General features: G+C 37.5%; 1 protein-coding gene across 1 annotated transcript in view; it reads right to left on the reverse strand.

The window, feature by feature from the left end:
* RAP1GDS1 (Rap1 GTPase-GDP dissociation stimulator 1) overlaps positions 1 to 18,161 on the reverse strand; it is a 70,307-nt gene that overhangs the window by 29,877 nt on the left and 22,269 nt on the right. Inside the window, 2 exon segments of the mRNA XM_075709463.1 lie at positions 12,813 to 12,938; positions 17,707 to 17,829. Coding sequence (XP_075565578.1) covers positions 12,813 to 12,938; positions 17,707 to 17,829 — 249 coding nt within the window.

Here is an 18,161-nt window from a genome sequence, read left to right on the forward strand (position 1 = left end):
AAACTGGGGTTTAATGTGGATTATTAAATTACTGTGACTGGTCACATTCCCGCTAAGAACAGAGTCCTGTCAAATTTCCTGTGGCTCAGCCATGCCTGCTCCAACGTATGCCCAAGTCAAAGACAAAATTTTTTTTAGTGCGTATGGTTGGTAGGTCTTTAAAATGTAGTTTCGATTTGCTTTTCCCAAGATATGTTTGCATAATTTTCCCTTGAGTTTTCTTCCCCAGTTTACTAAACCCTAAAACAAACCACTAAGCCATAAAAGGTCAACAGGAAAAACGAATTAAAGTGACAGCTTAAAATATGAAAACATGTAAAGCATAAGCTATATACAGCCAATGAGTTACTTCTAAAATACATGCACCAATAGTTTGATTTTTGTCACTACTGTAAGTTTATTATTTCTGGAAATATAGTTACATCAGGCAAAGGGCTGTGCCATAGGCAGATATCAGCAAACATCTTTGCAAATAGCTCACCTAGTGCTCTTTAATCGAAACCTTAAATTAGCTTTGTTGTTTTCATACTAGGCCCTTTTTTTAATAAAAAGATTAAGCTCTGCCAATCCAAGTGACATTAAAGAAGCAGACGCATATCATATAGATTGGGACAAACACATTTCTTATTAATGTTCTATTAGGATATAGAGCTGTGTCTTCAAAAGAAAAAAAACCAGCAGTTTCAGACAGTTCTAAAAACTGGTGTTTTACCCAATTTTTAATTAAGTTTTATAATATATTGGTCTGGTTCCTCCACTATTCTAAACTTTTGCCTTCATCATCTCTAATATTTAAACTACAGTTCAGAAGTAATTTGTCTTTCAGAAATGATCCTCATCTTGCAAAGATGCACACCATTACTCAAGTGTGTATATGGTGAGTAAACCCAGAAGCTGGTAAAAATTAGGTAGGTGTCTATGATTCTGGTGATGGGGGCATCATAGCTAGTTAAACAATGCCTAAGTAAAAGCATAGGAAATTATGTTCAGTATAGTATAGTATAGTATATACATATATATAGTATATAGTATATAGTACAGTATAGTATATACTGAATGGTTGTTTGAAAGCCTGTCTGGTTTTTTTTCTCACAAAAAGCTAAGGTATGAACACTCCACATTACCTTTGCCTATCATATCTTTACATCATGATGGCCACAGTGCCACTGCTTTCCAAACAGCTCTTTGCTAAGTCTTTGTTACTGTATCTTCATTCTGAAATATGAATTTTGTGTTTCACAATACAATATCATATGTAATGATATTTCTCAGTAGGGAAATTACTGTGACTTCCTATATTGGTTTGCAGACTCAAAATGCATAAAATAGATTTAACCTTTAAAAAGAACCATAAATCACAAGTTATGTGTTGTTATAATGGTTATTATGTATTTAGGCTTCAAAAACATACCCATTTCTCAGATAATCAGCTAGAAAACTCTTTGACAGCACTTCTTAAAAATTATGTTTTGGGCTTCAAATTTAAGATTTGTACTTTGAAATGTTCAGGTTTTGTCTTGCAACTGGAAACCTGAATTCTCCTTTCTCTAATTCATGTTCTACAAAAGTTTATCAGTGCAAATAGTTGCACTGGTATAAATGGTGCAAGTCAGTGAAGGAAAGGATGATGTGTATGATAAAGGTCCCTGATTTACATAAACCAAGCTGCCAAGACAGCAGCTTTTGGTTACATGGGAAAAACATAGTATTTCTTTTAAAATTCTTTTATTCTGCAATTGGGTGTAGTGATCAAATAATTTAAATGACATACTACCATTTTACTTTAAGTGCTTAATCTTTATTGCATGTGGCCCCAATCATGCATTCTTTTTGACCAAAATATTTCTTAGGTTAGACCACTGCTTTATGGATAACTTTTTTTTTTTTTTTTTTTTTTTTTTTAAGATGAACTAATTTACAGTAGCCCAAGGTGGTAGGGGGGAAGAGTTCTTTCTACATGTTCTATTTTTATTTTCCTCTATTTTTAATTAGGTCCTCTTTGCATGGTTTTTGTACTGAGGCATTCATCTGCTCCTGCTGCTTATTCTTTCATCACCTGAAGTCACAGTCTTCTGTGATATCAAACTGGCTGCTGTAGAGGAAATTATGATGTGGCATGCAGAAAATTATGACCAGACGTGGGGAAAAAACAGCAGGAGTAGAAGTCCAAAGGAAGAAAGGTCCTGCTTACATGTTTTCTCTCTTCTTATTAAGAAAATAGGAAGAGAAAATATTAAAAAAACACCGTTAGGGGCAAACCCTTAGCTAGTGTAAACACGTTATCTATGTAGACATTAGGAAAAACATTGCCACTTACATAAACTGGGAGTTTACCCTTTTTTTTCCTGTCTGAACACTGTAAAGATAAAACTTCTAATGCAATGCTGTCATTCAGTTTTAATACTTGACCCTACTTCTTATCTTGCATCTGTTTGTGTATGCTTTTAAATGATTGGATTCTGGACCCTGTCAATTCTTTGACTGCAAGACTACAGACTACAATCCTGTTACAGAACACAGAGCAGCACCGCATTAATTTTATTTTTTCAAGGAAAGTAAGCTTCATGTAATTATATTGCACTACTATTGTTTCCCGCTTTTTCCATGTCTTCTGTGCACTTGTCTACAAGGGACAGGACACAGCAATACTGTATTTTGAGATTCATGTTTTAATAATTTGAAAGGTATTTCTTGGGATTGCTCTATCTTGTACTGAAATTTCCTTTCCCTTTATTTAATTCCTTCAGGAATTATAAGACTGTGATTACCAGAAGTAGAGTTTTGTTTTATTTGCTTATTGATTAAACTCATCAATAGAGCCTTAAAATTTTTGCTTTATGAAGAAAAAATAATCTTGAGTTAGTTATGTTTGCTTCAGAGATAAACAGAATGGTCTTGTAATCAGCTTGTCTTAAATTGCTGGCAACTATCCCTAGCCCTAACTCCAGCTGCGTTGAGAATATTATCTCATAAGTTATTCTTTTAGAAATTACTGCTAAAATAGTAATGCAAACAGTAAACTAGAAGTTCTAACACAATGCTGTCTTTTAATATAGTGCCTTCAAGGACTGAAAATACGTAGCATTGATCTTTTTGGATAAAACTGTCGCCAGCATATTTGCTGGCTAATGACAACTGATGCAGCAGCGTACTGGCCCTCTTTTGCAACTGGTCTATTCTAGCAAATACAATTATAAATGTTGTATCCAAATGGAGGTCTAGGGGTATTTTTGGTAGACTCCTTAAAATATGTTCAATGTGTGGACCATAGGTTATCAACGCCAACAAGCCCTAATCTCTCTCATGAGTATCATGGGATTTCTTTTGTCTACAGTCAGGAATATGGCTAGAACATTTGAAGGGACAGGTAAATGTGCCAATATTGCAATCTCCCTAATGTTATGCTGAGGCAGCAGTCAAATGCAAGCCAGATTCAACACCATGATTTAATTGCAATAAAATTTGCTTGTTTTTCATATTCCTCTTATGTCAGATACATATGAGAAAAATAATGTGTTTTGGATTTCCGACAAAAGAACAGTGCTGAATTTACTGTTCCAAGACTTTTCAACACTTCCAGTCAAAATCTACTAGTAGACCTGAGATTTCAATATAACAGCAGAAATGTTTTTATCAGCAAGACGACATAAAATACTACTAGTCTCAGTATTGGCAGGTGATTTGTTCTGGATTCCAAGGAGATTTTAGTTTTAAAAAGTAGTCATTTCCACTACTGAACTCTATTTGAAAATAAAGAAGCCAAGCGGCATGAAAACGTTCTACTAGATACATAAAAGTCAGGTAAAGGCCCTCAAAGCTGAATGTAGCACTTCCCTCTGCCTTCCTTTCCATGTGCAATATGCTTACAGCAGATGCTTCAGTTGATTTTATAACTCTATGCAACTCCTTAGTAATTCCATTGCAGTCAAACAAATTACTCTAGGTTTATGAGAGCATAAGTCAGAGCTGAAGCCAGCCTATGCTTATTATTTCATACAGCATGAAATATATCATGGAATCCAATTATACAGTAAAACATCAGGCAGTTTTTCTACACTGGTAAACAGGTATTTATAGCATCTCATGCTATTAAAAGAATAAACCTGCACACAGCAATTAATTTAGAACTTTTACTCCCAGGCCTTGACTGCAATGCTGTCTCTCAGCTTCAGGCTCTCAAAGAACAAGGGTGTGAACTGAGCACAGCATGGTCACAGTCCGGTGCAGAACAGGGGCGTTCTGCTGGGTGCTGTTGAAAGGAGCTTGGCAAGAGGCTTAGTCTGGTATTGTGTGAGACCAGTACTGCTAGCTGAAGGTGCTCGAAGGAGCTGTGGGTCTCCACCAAAGCAGCCAGAGGAACAGTTTCAGAAAGTGTATAACCCATGGGGATTTGGAGTAGGTTGGGAAAACCCCAAGAAGGAAAAACTGAAACCAAACAAAAAAACCCCTGTCATAAAGCATATTTGTGGATCCTGCTAGGCCCTGGGGAAGAAAGAAGATTATTCAGAGAAGTGAGAAAGTAACAAGTGGCCCTGGGATCTAGGAAAAGCTGGGGTGATACTTGGGTTTGGGGTCAGTGCTATCCTTGCCCCAAAGTATGAAGCCTAGGGGGAGTGAGAGGACCCGGCCTTCTAAAGTGTGTGGGCTGTTGCTTGTTAGTGTGCAGCCTGCACGGAGGAGCTGACGTAGAAGATTCTTGTATCTGAAAGGTTGTAGGGTACAGCCTGAGAAAGACCAGCAAAGTGTTTTGTTTTAGGAAATCTTTTACCTCCTTAGCAGAAGGCAAGCCACCAATTTGACCAGAGGGCAACTAGCAATGCACTATGACTGCAGAACAGCCCACACTCAAGAGGCCAGGTGGTGCCACAATGTGGGCGATAAGCTGGACACTCTCTCAGGTAAGTGACTTTTTTTTCAGGGAAATGTGAATGCTGTTGTAGATAGGGTATTCAAGATATCCACCCTGACTTGTCAGGCTGTTCTGCTGGCTGGACAACTAACCAGACACACAGCAGTCTCGGGATCAAGGAGGCTCAAAGACCAGTTCTGTTCGTATACACTGACACCTCTCATGTGACAGGAACACAGCTTTGTTATTGCTAATGCTAGCCGTCTTGCTATTATCTGTAGTTTTACCTACCGCTTTCCTCACTGTCTTTTATCAAATACTTAGGCTGCAACTTCCTCTGGTGGGCACGGTCTCTTGATTATATTAGTGTACAAACAGTATTATTAAAAAACCTGCTAACTAAACAGAGTGCTGGTCCCCTGGCTGAGACATTCAAGAGCTTCACTGCGTTAAGGGATAGATTTTACTAATACAGTTCTTTGCCAATAACGTCCAATTTCTGTTTCTGAGAGCTGCACAGTATTCCATAAGAATGCAACAAATGTAACTGAACTTAGGTGGTTTGCATGTTGTACGTTAACTCTATGCTGTTATTGCGCTGTATGAAATGCCATATAAAACCAGATGTCTGCGCAGCTATCATGTAAACAACTAAAAGGCTTGGCCTGTGCAATATATGCATAGTGCACACAGTGTTGCAAAAATCTATAGAAGTGGATCTCAGAGTACAACAAAATTATATTCTACGTTATTATTTAAGAAGCTATGATTATATAATTAGACTGTATTAAAACATGAAGTTAAAAGGTGTAGAATGATGCCTGCAAACTTAACAAAAAAATTAATAAACACTTCCCAATTATATATAAGCGATGCTTAGCAAGATGCTAACAGCTTCTTTCTTCTGTTTTCCATGGTAGTTCAGTTGATGTTTTCTATCATTGCCGATTTGGTGACAGATGATATTTCTAGATACATAATGCCTACTTTTCTAAATAAAGCAGAATAAGCTAGACACTTTGGCCATGTGTAGACATTCAACTAACAAGCTTTGTTTTCTGAGGGGCTTGAAAGCAACAATGTGTGACTGTGCAGTTATCTATAAATATGAACAATTTCAAATATCTTAAAAGGCAAAGTGAAAAAAGACATGAAAAGGGAGGTTGAACTGAAAGAAGAGTGAGTTGCATATCTTGTGTTGTTCACTCATTGTTACTGAAATTTGAAAAGCTTTTCTTCCTGATAAGGAATTATTTTTAGTCTTCATAAATATTAGAATTCCAAGTTTTTGCCTCTCCTACTTTGTTTAGTTTTGAAGTATGAAGAAATAGCTCAGTCCTTAACCAAAGTCTGAATCCTTAACTTGCTTTTAGGGTGGCAGCAAGATCTAGTGAATAAAGCAGGATTTCCTTCCAAGTCTGCTCACGACCTTTTTTAAGACCCTGGAAACACCTTCCATCTCTTTTCTTTTTTTTTTTTTTTTTTTTTTCTTTTTCTTTCTTTAATTTCCTTGTTGCCTGTGGCTTCTATTTTGACTGTAAATTAAGCAGATGTCTCTGAGCCTGGTGGAATATAAGCAATACACAAACTTTAAAGACTGTGAACAAAATGCTGGAGGGGGAGAAAGTAAGGAATCAGAAAAAATCTGCTTTGTTTCTTAGATTTTATTTTCTTTGTACCTGTACTGACAGAATTCTGACCTACTTTTTCTGCTTATTCAAATAATCTTCCTGGAAAAACCAGGAAGAGGAAAAATATTTGCACTACAGAAAATAAGCAGGACCTATCACACCTATACTCTAAAACAAACAGAAAATCAGGCCTCATACCTTCATCTTAAAAAAGGGAATAGCTACAAATCTATGGCAATTTGGTTTTGGTGGGGTTTTTTTTATTATTATTACTTTTTTCCCCATGTGGGCTTCTGTTAAGTTTTGGCTTAAGTCATGAAAATTTTGCCAGTTGTTTCAGTTGAGTGAATATTTAGAATGTTGATTTTAAAAAGAGTAATAGCCTGAGAACGAGAATTCGTGTTTTTCATGTCACCTCTTGAATGGCTCTTTCTGATGCTCTAGGAAGACTTCCTCATCATTCTGATTCCATTTAGGCCAGCTATAAAATAAGTAAGTTAGAATGATATTGTTTAACAGCTTCCTAAGAACATTCATGATTAATTGCTGATAAGTACTAAATATTACTGTGAAAGTATGGGTTGGCATGCATATGGTATACTTTGTTTCTAGATGATGCAATACTTGTGCTGCAGAGGCTTGGAAAAAGTACTGCATTATCAAGGACTTCTAATGCTATAGTTTTCTAAGACTCTGACATGCCTTAGGACAGATCTAAAGGTAAAACACTATTACTGTACAATTAAAAACTAGAATTTTAATTCTCTGTAAGCTGTTGTAAACAATCAGTTTTCAAGCAACAAGTTAAAGCTTCTGGTCTCAATTTCATGATATTGCTTGGGAAACAGCTTAGTAGGTGGCATTTGCATTTGGTAGGATCTCGTACAATGAAAAGTGAAAGATTGTGGTAGGATGCTGCCTGGCTGCATGAATCAGGGTAACCTTCATAAAAATGATTAGCCAGTAGTGTGCCATTATCAACACCAGTTGTGTTCTAGGATTCTGCTGGTTTTCCATATGGTACTGAAAAAGGTTATGCCATTTATTGAAGAAAACTGAATTTGACTTCTTTCCAGTATGTTTAATTCTTAAGTGTCTGGTTTTCTGCTTTAGATCCTGAAATCAACCTCATCTCCTGAGATGTATGCAACTGTACAACTGAGTAGTTTCTTAATTTTGTACTTAGCCTTTCTTAGCAGATCTCTGCAAGAGGTCTGTACATCCTTATAGGATGGGCAGCTGAGTATACAGAATTTATAGCACATGTAAGATCTTTTTAACAAGAAGTGGTATAATGTTCATGGTCTGGTGTAAGGCTGAGATCAAGAGAGATCTGGGTCTATGTGAAAGGCCACATTGCTGAAATTCAGTGAGGAGTCTTGCCATCAATATAAGTAAGACTGGGTAGATACCAAAGAAATGTACAGCTTGGGAAATGAGAAAAGGATCCAGTAAATTTCCTGCAGAAAAAGGTAGAGTAGCTGGGTAGGGTAGCTGTCAGAGGAGAGCCTTTATAGAATGAGTTGGCGTTTTTAGTTTTTTTCCAATTCTATAGTTGTTTATATCATGAAGTATGGCTGGTGAGAACATGTACCCAGGCTGGTGGTTTCATGAAGAAACAAGGTTGTGGATGGGTGCAAAAAGCAATAGCTTTGAGATTCCCCAAGGAGGTCTCTAAGTACTACCATTAATATGAATATTATGGAAGGGCAGAATGGGAAATTTTTCAGTTCTCTTACAAGATATATGGAGAGCTTATTTCCCTTTGATAGCTTTCAGAATATGTGGATGCTCTAAACAGCAAGAAGGAATTATTTTCTAATGGGTAAGAGTCTAATCTAATCTCAGCTGAAGTCAATCAGAATGACTCCCTCTAATCTGTACAGCTACTGAATCAGGCTTTAAATATCCTAACCTCTCACTTCCTCTTATAATTATCACTTTTATAGTATAATTATGGTAGCTTCTATAGTGTGCTCAATGCTATATAAAAACACAGGAAAATAGTTTGTCATTCAGTTCAAAACTAAAGTGTGTAACAAACTGCCTGTGGAAAGATCACAGAGATTAAGATAGCATGTGCATCACAAACTTAATGATAAAAAAATATTGTGAGGCTATTTTCTGCTAAGAAAACACTACTGTTTTAATATAGCATCAACTTCCGTTAAATTTCTTGACTAAAATTTATCTGGTTGGCCTGATCTTTCAGCTATACAAACTGCATTGGTGTGTGGGGTATCAGAGCAGGACAGAGACCTGGCTACAGACAGATTTTGTCTTCCGCATTCTCATGTGGGTCTTGCAAGAAGGTAGGCCTGACTTGAAAACTGTGGTCTCAGTCTCCCTGTCCCTCAAGCGCTCGATCTGCCACATGACTCAAGTCACCAGAGTCTTTCCAGCCTATTGGGAAAGAAACCAGCAGAGAGAGCTGAGGCTTGTACTAGCCATCAGGCTGTTCATGAAGTCATCCCAAGCTGCAATTTGGATAATGCTGTTCTTTAACGTAGTATCCCAACTGACAGAGCTGATGGTAGCAAATAATTTTTAGGCTTTATTTACAGCAGAATTAACAGTTCTGCTTTGACTTAAAACAGTGCTTTTTGTAGCAAGAACAATGTTATGTTAAACATAACTTTTCCCGAACAATGGTGATGAGATCGTCATGTTGCATGTGGAATCAAGGTGCAGGGGAAACATAGAAGAGTTTTGGAGTTAGTCTGTAACATCTGTACACCTGTAACAGCCCTAAACGAACAAACTTACTAAAGAAACAGCACTGGGGAGAGTGGCAGGGGCAGGACTGGAAACAAAGACAGTAGAGAAGTGGCTATAGTTTGATTCATGGATAAAGAGTGGTGAAGCAGCTAGAAGGATAGGTCTTATGCTCTGACTGGACAATGCCTAAGAACTTAGCTTTGATTATAAGCGAAAAAACATAACTGGTGGTTAGAAGGAATGAGTGGGCTAGGATATAGTTCAGGCAAAATTCTGTCCCTGAGTGAGGCTGAGGAATCCGTTGTCTGGGGATACGGAAGTACAAGCAGCTGTACTTGGTACAGGCTGTAGATATAGTGGGGGAGAAAGCAGGAGGGAGAGGAGGAGAGATCACATCTCCATTTCTTTGCTTTGCACTTTCTGCTTTGACAAAAATTTGGGGGCTGAGGTGTATGTGGCATTTACTAGATAAAGCATGTAGAACAATTACAGCCTGTACAGGAACATACAGTAATGTATCTGTTCTTAAATTGTAGGACAGTACTTAACAATCTGCATACTGTGGTTAGTTAAATTCATTGCTTCCAACTTAAAATCTTTTTGGCTGCCTCAATTATTTCTTTCATCTCTGCATACAAGAGGAAGGCTGGGAGACTAGAAGCCTCATCAGTACTAACAAAGCTTCGGTCTACTCTGCTTTGCAATTATATTTGCCTGTATTCTTGATGTTCAGAGACTCACATAAAGCAGAGCTCTTCACAACGTAAATACTTTAGAAAGGATGCTCTCAAGGCTGCTTGGGATAAATTTGACCTATTTTTTCCTCTTTAACCATTTACAAAATGCATTTAATTCTTCGTATTTTCTTACATGCTCAAACAGGTGATTCAGTATTATTTTAGGGGGCTAACACTGAGAAGCACCCAGACAATAACACTGTGCATGTGTACCTCAAACTTAATAGGAAAGAACAGGTTTTCATTTCATGTTTTCTGTGAGGAGATGAATCTGTTCAGTAAGGTCTCTGGCCAGCAAGCGTGTAATTCCCCTTTTACCTTGTGGAAGGTACTAAACCTCTTCCAGCATTGGGACTTAGCCATGAATTACCTTTCCACAGCAGCCGTGTTCCAGGAGTAGCCCCTCCTGAACTTACGTGGAAATGGTCTTGCCTTCATGCAGCAACTCTGGGATCTGTGAACTCTGAGAAACCACTGCCATTTTCATTTAATCAAGAAAAAAATTCAGGCAATCTTTCTCCTCTGCAAGGCCACTTTTAAGGGGCCTTCCCTGTAGGAAAAGCCATTTGTCCCACAACCTTCATCCTGCACCATGCAGACTTCTCTCAAAAAGAGAGACTTGGTTAACTCCTTTTTGCACAAACTGTCACTAAACAGTGATGCATGCTCACTGGGATGAAATACAGGATAACTGGGGCTTTCAATAAATAGAAATGTTGCTATGAGCTATTCAATATGGGCTTGATTTCATAATTTCAGCCTAATGTTGATTTAGGACTTAAAGACCTTCCTCATTACTGCATGTTGTAATCACACAGGCAGTAGAAGTGAAAAAATATTCATGTATATGGTAAAATATAGTTACTGATGTATTTCAAGTTCCTGTATGAGTCCCAATTATCAGAAGGGTAGCAGCTGCTTTTGTCTCAATTGAAAAGAAGATGACTACCAATACATGACAACATTTTTTATTAGAACTACTGGCCTCCACGCCTTGTCTTTGTTATACTTTAAAGCTCTTTGTGAGGGACAAATAATAGTCATAAATGAAAATATATTAAATTTTATAGTAATAAGCATATTGAAAGTATTTGTCCTAAATAAGAATTTAGGATAGCGTACATAACTACGTAATCATTACATATTAAGGGAACATACAAAATAAAGTCAGATAGGGTGGATGTGATAAATAAGCACTGTAAATAGCCTCTTCCAAGCAAATCCAAGATGCTAATCTTGATTTTTGTGACATTTTATTACACTTTATTCATTAATCTTATTCAAAATCACAGGGAAGGTAGTGACTGTCCTTCCACAGGAGCACAGCAACACATAGCATACAGAACACATCACTGCCTACTGTAGATTTATCAGTGCCAGCTTTGCTCCACAGAAGGGCAACAAAAGGCGTGTAACACAGCTTTTCCTTACTGGATAAATCCTGCACTGTAAAAGCCAGCAGTAGTCCACAATACCTGATACTACAAAACCATTTTTATGCATCCTTACTGTATTTCATGAAAAAACGTGGGTTGAACAACAATGACATGAATAGTTATGTAGATTTTACTTATATGAAATAAACCAGTGCCACCTGGGAGTAAGCTTTATATCACATATGACCCTGAAATAAAATATAGTAAATAAATTATGTTATAGAAAGCTCGACAGCTTGAAGTTTCCATGGGGAAGCAGTTGTTCAGTTGATTGGTCACCTTAAAGAAAATCCTAAATGAAAGAATAAGGCATTAACATCCTCAAGCAGTAGTTCTCTGTAAATGGAAATGCCAGCATGGAAAATCTGATTTACTTCCCTGAGGTCAAAGGCAAAGTAATTTAAAACAATATAAAATGTAAATTTCCAAACTAGGATGAAAAAAAGTAGCAAGGAGAAAGGTTACTAATAATTCAGTTTTTTCAACAGACAGTATTCAGAACAGCAAAACTTTTACTAAATGCAACACATAGTACAAAGAAAACTTCTTGCCATGTGAAATAAGGCACTAAATCTCAAGGTAACAAAATGCTTTTACAATTTCATCTTGCTTCCCATCTGCAGACATCCATAGGCTTCTAATTCCTTCATGTGCCTAGAAAGATGTTCCTGGTGTCTCTGCTTCTGTACCATATTTATCATGCAGTGGCTTTTATCAAAATGTTTAAAGTAAGGGATAATGAGGTTGCATTTTAAAAACACTGCAACCACTGGTTTGGTTTTGCAAATTATACATCCATGCATGTAAATCAGCACATGGAGTCACAACTGCATTTCAAAACTCAATTGCTTGGTAGTGCAAAACTTATTGTGCCCACAAAAAGCTAAAAAACCTCACCAACCTCCCCCCACCATAACCCCTGACTACCAAAATACCAATATGTAATCTTGGAGCAATTGATTGGCCACATAAGAATTCTGAGAATCAGCAACACAGCTGAGGCATCACTTCAGCCACAGATGTAGCTCTGCACAGCTTTGAGGCTGGTAGAATATGAATATTCCCTTCTGACTCTGTCTATTCCCTTCTGAGATATTCTATTTGAGGAAAAATTAACTATTCAGGCCTCTGTGTGTGTAGCACTTGCTCTTTGAAAACCTAGCTCATTATGTTTACAAAAAACAAACCCAGGATCACAAATCTTTTCTATTCTTATATCCAGTTGTATCACAATATTGAAACAGGGTTTTTTTAAGCTTTCCTGTCGCAAAAGCATAATGCAAGTGTGACACTCAATTGTCCCATGCAATAAGAAAAGTCTTGTGGTAAATAAAAACCAAGAAAAGAGGAAAATGACTGCCCCAGTACACAATGTACAGAACACCAAAACATTCCCCTCCTACAAGAGCATCTACAAAATATGGCATATTTCAACACTCACGGCTATCGTAGCATATATTGCCCAGGGCACGTCCTGTTTGAAGCAATACTTCCTGGTCTTTGCAGTTTAACAGCTGCACCAAAGGAGGGATCAACCCAGCATCCACACATGGGTTCCGCATAAATTCTGCAAATAATGCAAAGCCTGTTAAAGCAAGCCAGCTATTTTCGGTTTCATCCGTTCTAGTTACACTGGCATTGCAACTGGGGCTTTTGTGAGAATAAACATATGTATAGACAAACAATGTAAGTTCTCATGCAAGTTTCTAGGGAATAAGCCCAAGTCAGGATTTGGGCTTTTATGTTCTTTCCATTATTCGTTAATTTAGAAGGAATTAAGAGTATTTAATTGACTTCCATGGAAACTAATTTAACATAGCTCAGACTAAGCATGTTTTTAGCATCATAAAGAAGTGCTGAAAAGAACAGTGAATTCACAACCTTTTTCTCCACCCCAACAAATTCAATATAAATCAAAATTACTAAATAACACAAAAGATGACTTAAAACTAGCATTCATACTCCAAAACGAGCAGGATTTTTTACTCTTTGTTCCCTTAATTAGAACTCCTGAAAAGCTTTTGCTTTAAAAAAATAATAATAAAAAAAAAAGGAATTAAAGCTAAGTAACAGGCTCTTTATTTGGAAGGTAAGGAAAGAAAAAGAAAGAATGAGAAATACAAGAGAGATTATGTGAGCCGAAAGGCCTGTACCTTTCCATAGTCTAACTGATTCCCACCATGGGAGGAAAGCTAGAGGACCCATCCACTGGGATGCTCTCTGCCTTTCTGTCCTTCCTTCCGGCTGTGTCCCCCAGTCACAGAGAATCAAAGGATTATTTCACATCAGTGCAAGTCATAGATAGAGAATTATCCTGGTGTCAGAGAGATAAAGGACTGGTCTCCAGAAGGAGCTATAGTTAGGCAGGCACTGTGCTGCACATTTTACAAGGGCAGTTTACAGAAGCAACTTAATTATTACTCTAGCCTTAATTGGTTTCATGGTGGACTTGGTAGTGTTAGGTTGGACTTGATGATCTTAAAGGTCTTTTCCAACCTAAATGATTCTATGATACACCAATAGTGTTACTTAAGAGTTTGCTACAGAGCACCCTTCAGAGATGTAGCATTGCAATAGGCAAAAGGTCAATACATTTTTGATTTGTTGAAAATTATGTCTCTTCCTGCTCCTAGACTACGTTCAATCTTCCAAAATCAGTTTACCTTTGTGTTACTTAGTTATTGATGAGGCAGAATGAACCAGGGTGTACAATCCCCATAAACAGAGAAAGTTTTTCTGGTTCTGGATCAACAGAACCCCTCATGCCAGTAACTCAAAGATTTCACACAATGCTTGAAGTACAAGTACATCTTCTTAAATACTCCCTTTGTTGCACCTAATACAATGTTATTTGATGTTTCTGTAGCTACAAAATCTTGTATCTTTTGTAGTTAATCTTGCAGTGTTGTTTTAGCTAAAGAAACACAGAAGTAAGCAATCCTCATGTGATGATAAACTTTGATATATCCACAAGTAGATGAAGTACCATCAGCAATATCTATACACTTGCACAGGTCCAACAGAAGACAGTAGTCAGCACAATTGACCCACCTTCCTAACATTCCTAACCCACTGTAACATTTTAAAACTGTAGACAGATGCTATACTGTGATAAATGGTGATGGCATCCATCATAATGAACAGAACAAATATCAGATACATCTGCTCTTCAAAACTGGTCTGCCATGCCCTTGTAACTTTTTATCTATTTCTTTATCACCCACTTCTATCTTCATCTCAATGTTTATTTACTAAATGTATTATGTTCCTCCCTCTGTCTTCTCTGTCCCCTCAGCCTCTTCCTCTCTTAACTGCCTATAAGAACTCTTCTCTGTTCCTTAGCTTCTCCCTACATCACTTCCTTTTACACTCACTAATTTACCATAGTCTCTACATCATCAAAGTCAGGTATTTTTTTCCTCCTAGTCTGCGACAGAAGTGGAACTTGTTCTCTCCTAAAAGATTGAGAGGTCTCAGTCTGTTCTGTTGTATGTTTAGGTTCTTGCTCATGTGGTGAAAAGGAGTAAGAAATGCTTCATCTACCCTCCTTCCATTTGGAGTAAGCAGAAGCTTTAAGTTTCCCATTCAGCAACAAAATAATTAGACAATATGCTGAGCAAACTTGTATTTATCAAGGTCATGTAAGGGCAAGAATATAGCAAAACAGATCTGTGAGACAGCAACAAAAATGTGGTAACTGCAACTACATTTGCAGGGGATACTACATAGAAGTAACAGAAGAAAGAGAAGGTAATCAAGAACAGAGTCATTTAGAAGGTTTCCAGTAACCTGGTGGGGAAATGAAGCAGATCCTTTGAAGGAAACAGTGAAGAATTGCTTAAGAAGTTAGGAGGAGAACCACTGAGGACAGAGTAACATAACACAAAGGAGGACAAGATTTTGAAAGAGAAATGTAATTGTGTTGTAGTATTACAGATTGTGAAGATGATGTTCTCATTCCTACACATGGCAAAGAAGAGGAGACTAAAGACCTCGGAAGAGGGTTTAAAATGTCCATGGTGGGGAGAGAAACTCCATGTAGCAAGTGCATTTGAGCCTTCAGTATGATCACAGTTGAAGGGGAAATAGCTGTAACTGGGGAGACAAGAGTGACTGAAGGGAGTTTTGTGTGTTTGGATATGTAAAATGGGAGAGACTAGCATGAGCTCATGTTGGGAGGAGGAAGAGTCATGTGAGCTGGAGAGGTGAAACAGAGCAAGAGCACAAACAGGTAAAAAGGAAGAGATGAAATATGACAAAAGCACTGAGGCAAGTAGAGGGATTTGTTGTGACTGTGTGTGTGTCTGTGTGTGTTTGTAGGACCAGATGAGGGGAATGGGAAAGGAAAACAAGAAGTGGGGAAGAAAAAGATGCTCTTTTATCAGTAAAGCCCAGAGTCAGTCAGAGGCACTACTCCCAGCTCGGCCAGTGCTGCATGGCATGACCATAGGGAAATCAGTTCAGTTGCCTGGGTTTAATGCCTCCTATCTGTAGGATGCTGATAACACAAATTTCTCGAAGTGCCCTGAAGCTTGTTGAAAAAAGGTGCAATATAAGCATGAAACACTTGTATTCTTACGTAAGAGGACAAAGAAAACAACACAACTCAAATGAGGCATTCCCTGCTATCCTGCTTAAGCAACTACTTCAACGGAGTTAGAATCCAAAGAGAAACACCCAGCTCATCTGAGTCTTGAAAGCATTGGGCACCTTAAATAACTTCTAAATACCTTCACTTTAACATTGGCTGCCAGAGGTCCCAGTTACACTTGCTAATACCTCTAAGAAAAAGACAAAAGCTATTTTGTATGATAAACCAGGTAAAATGCCAGCTCTCCTAAAGAGTGTACTTATAACAGGAATTTAAAAGCTGGCAGGGAAAAGGATACATTAGAAACTATTCAGACATTTCATGTATTAATTCAGATACATGCTAAATGCTCTGTAAGAGAATCTTGCAGGAAACAATGCCTAGTAATCAGTTAAGCTATTGTGAACATTGTTTTTATTCTTGGCTTTCTCCCTTCTGAGGTAGGAGCTAAAAGGACTAACTCTGAGGATACACAGTTGACTGCAATATTCTAAATATACTCATTATGAATTTATTAAGTACAGAAAAAGCATGTGATATGGTTGCCTGTATCTCTATCATTCTGTAACATTTCTAAGTTTAAATTTCTATGTCTACATTTTTTACTGGCTATTTACCTAAATAATTTTAAAACTTAAAAACTAACAAAGTATATCTTCTTTTCTTGTTGTTTCTGAATATCTCTATATATCATTGTCTCAAAATGAGTGAACTGGGTGGAGGAGATCACTCAGGGGCTATCAGTAAGAAGCTATAGTATTGCGATTCCAAAGAAAAGGTGGAAAGGGAATGTAGAAATAGTCAGCAATAATGTAGCCCCTTCTCTGAAGAGGCATCACCATGAGAGTTTACAGGGGACAGAGATACAGCTGACAGGCCTGCATGTGGACAGCAGTTAAGAGCCATCCTACTTTTCTCTGCCTGACCTCTGGGGAAGGAAAGTGCAAAATGCAATCTGTGCCTCTTTGGCTGGGAGAGCAGCAAGTTAAGGAGTGAGAAAAGTCATCCACAGACCTCCTCTACCCTCATCACAGGGTCTACCAGCAGTGCCTGTCTGCAGATATGAGGCCATTTTTTTGAGCTCAAGGTATGCAGGGTACTGGGTGAGCTTTAAGATAATTCTTTCTAAAGAAAAAAAATGTAAATAATTTTATATTATCTCCTACATTATGTGACTGTATGTATATATTACATACCAAAATGGAATCCTGATTCTCATTTGGGATCTTGGGCTCTTACTCTAACACATATAATGCTCTTTAGGCAGGAGTAACTGGTTTTGGTGTGGTATCAAAGGCCTCATAATGGTAATAAAGTTATCACAAATCTCAGACCAAAGAAACAATCTACTATCCCTTAACCACCTGCATACATACGACTGTTGTAACTACATGCACTGTGTGTAACTGGATGTACAAATGATGCACATCTTTTTTTTCTACATGCATTTCATAAAGCTAGTGGCGTGCTACTTCTGTTCAAGATATTATACTATTGATTGTCTTAAAAACTATACAGCATGAAAGTTAGGACTAAAAAAATTCCAGCAGCCAAATGCTGTTTTGATTGTATTAAAAAGTAGAGAAAGAAAATTTGTCAAAACAAAAGCAAAAAGAGTGAAAGGGAGGGATATGAAAGGTGTCTAATCTACAAAAATGAAAACATAAATGAAGTAAAACATACTGACAAGTGAGGTGAAAAACTGAAGATGTTCCAGCAGAAAAGTTCTTGTAGAAAACCTCACCATTTCTGGCTACTTCTGCTATGATGTTAGCTACTTTGGCTGTGCAGGAAGATTGTGGCATCAACAGACTCGCAAACACCTGAAGAACTCCACTTTTCTGGATTTTTTCACTTGTCTCCGTATCTGAAAAATACATCACACAAAAATGACTTGTGCATCAGCTTGCTTTGAGGAAGAAAAGAAAGAAAAGCAGAAGGGAAGTTAAGTCTTCTCAAAGGTAATTACTCAAAGGTAAGTACTTATTTTTCTATATAAGAAGCCAACTGCTATTTCAGTGATCATATTTATTTTATATAATGTGTTCACAGAACTTAATATTTTGCCATTGCTAATCAATTGATCTTTACAAGGTGACTCTGTGTTATGTAAGTAAATACAGATACATACTCATGCATACATAGGGAAACTACTGGAGAGACTGGTAGAAAGACTAAAGGTCATGGAGTGATACGCAG

Source organism: Pelecanus crispus, chromosome 4 (genome assembly GCF_030463565.1).
Source record: "Pelecanus crispus isolate bPelCri1 chromosome 4, bPelCri1.pri, whole genome shotgun sequence".
Classification (NCBI taxonomy): Eukaryota; Metazoa; Chordata; class Aves; order Pelecaniformes; family Pelecanidae; genus Pelecanus; species Pelecanus crispus.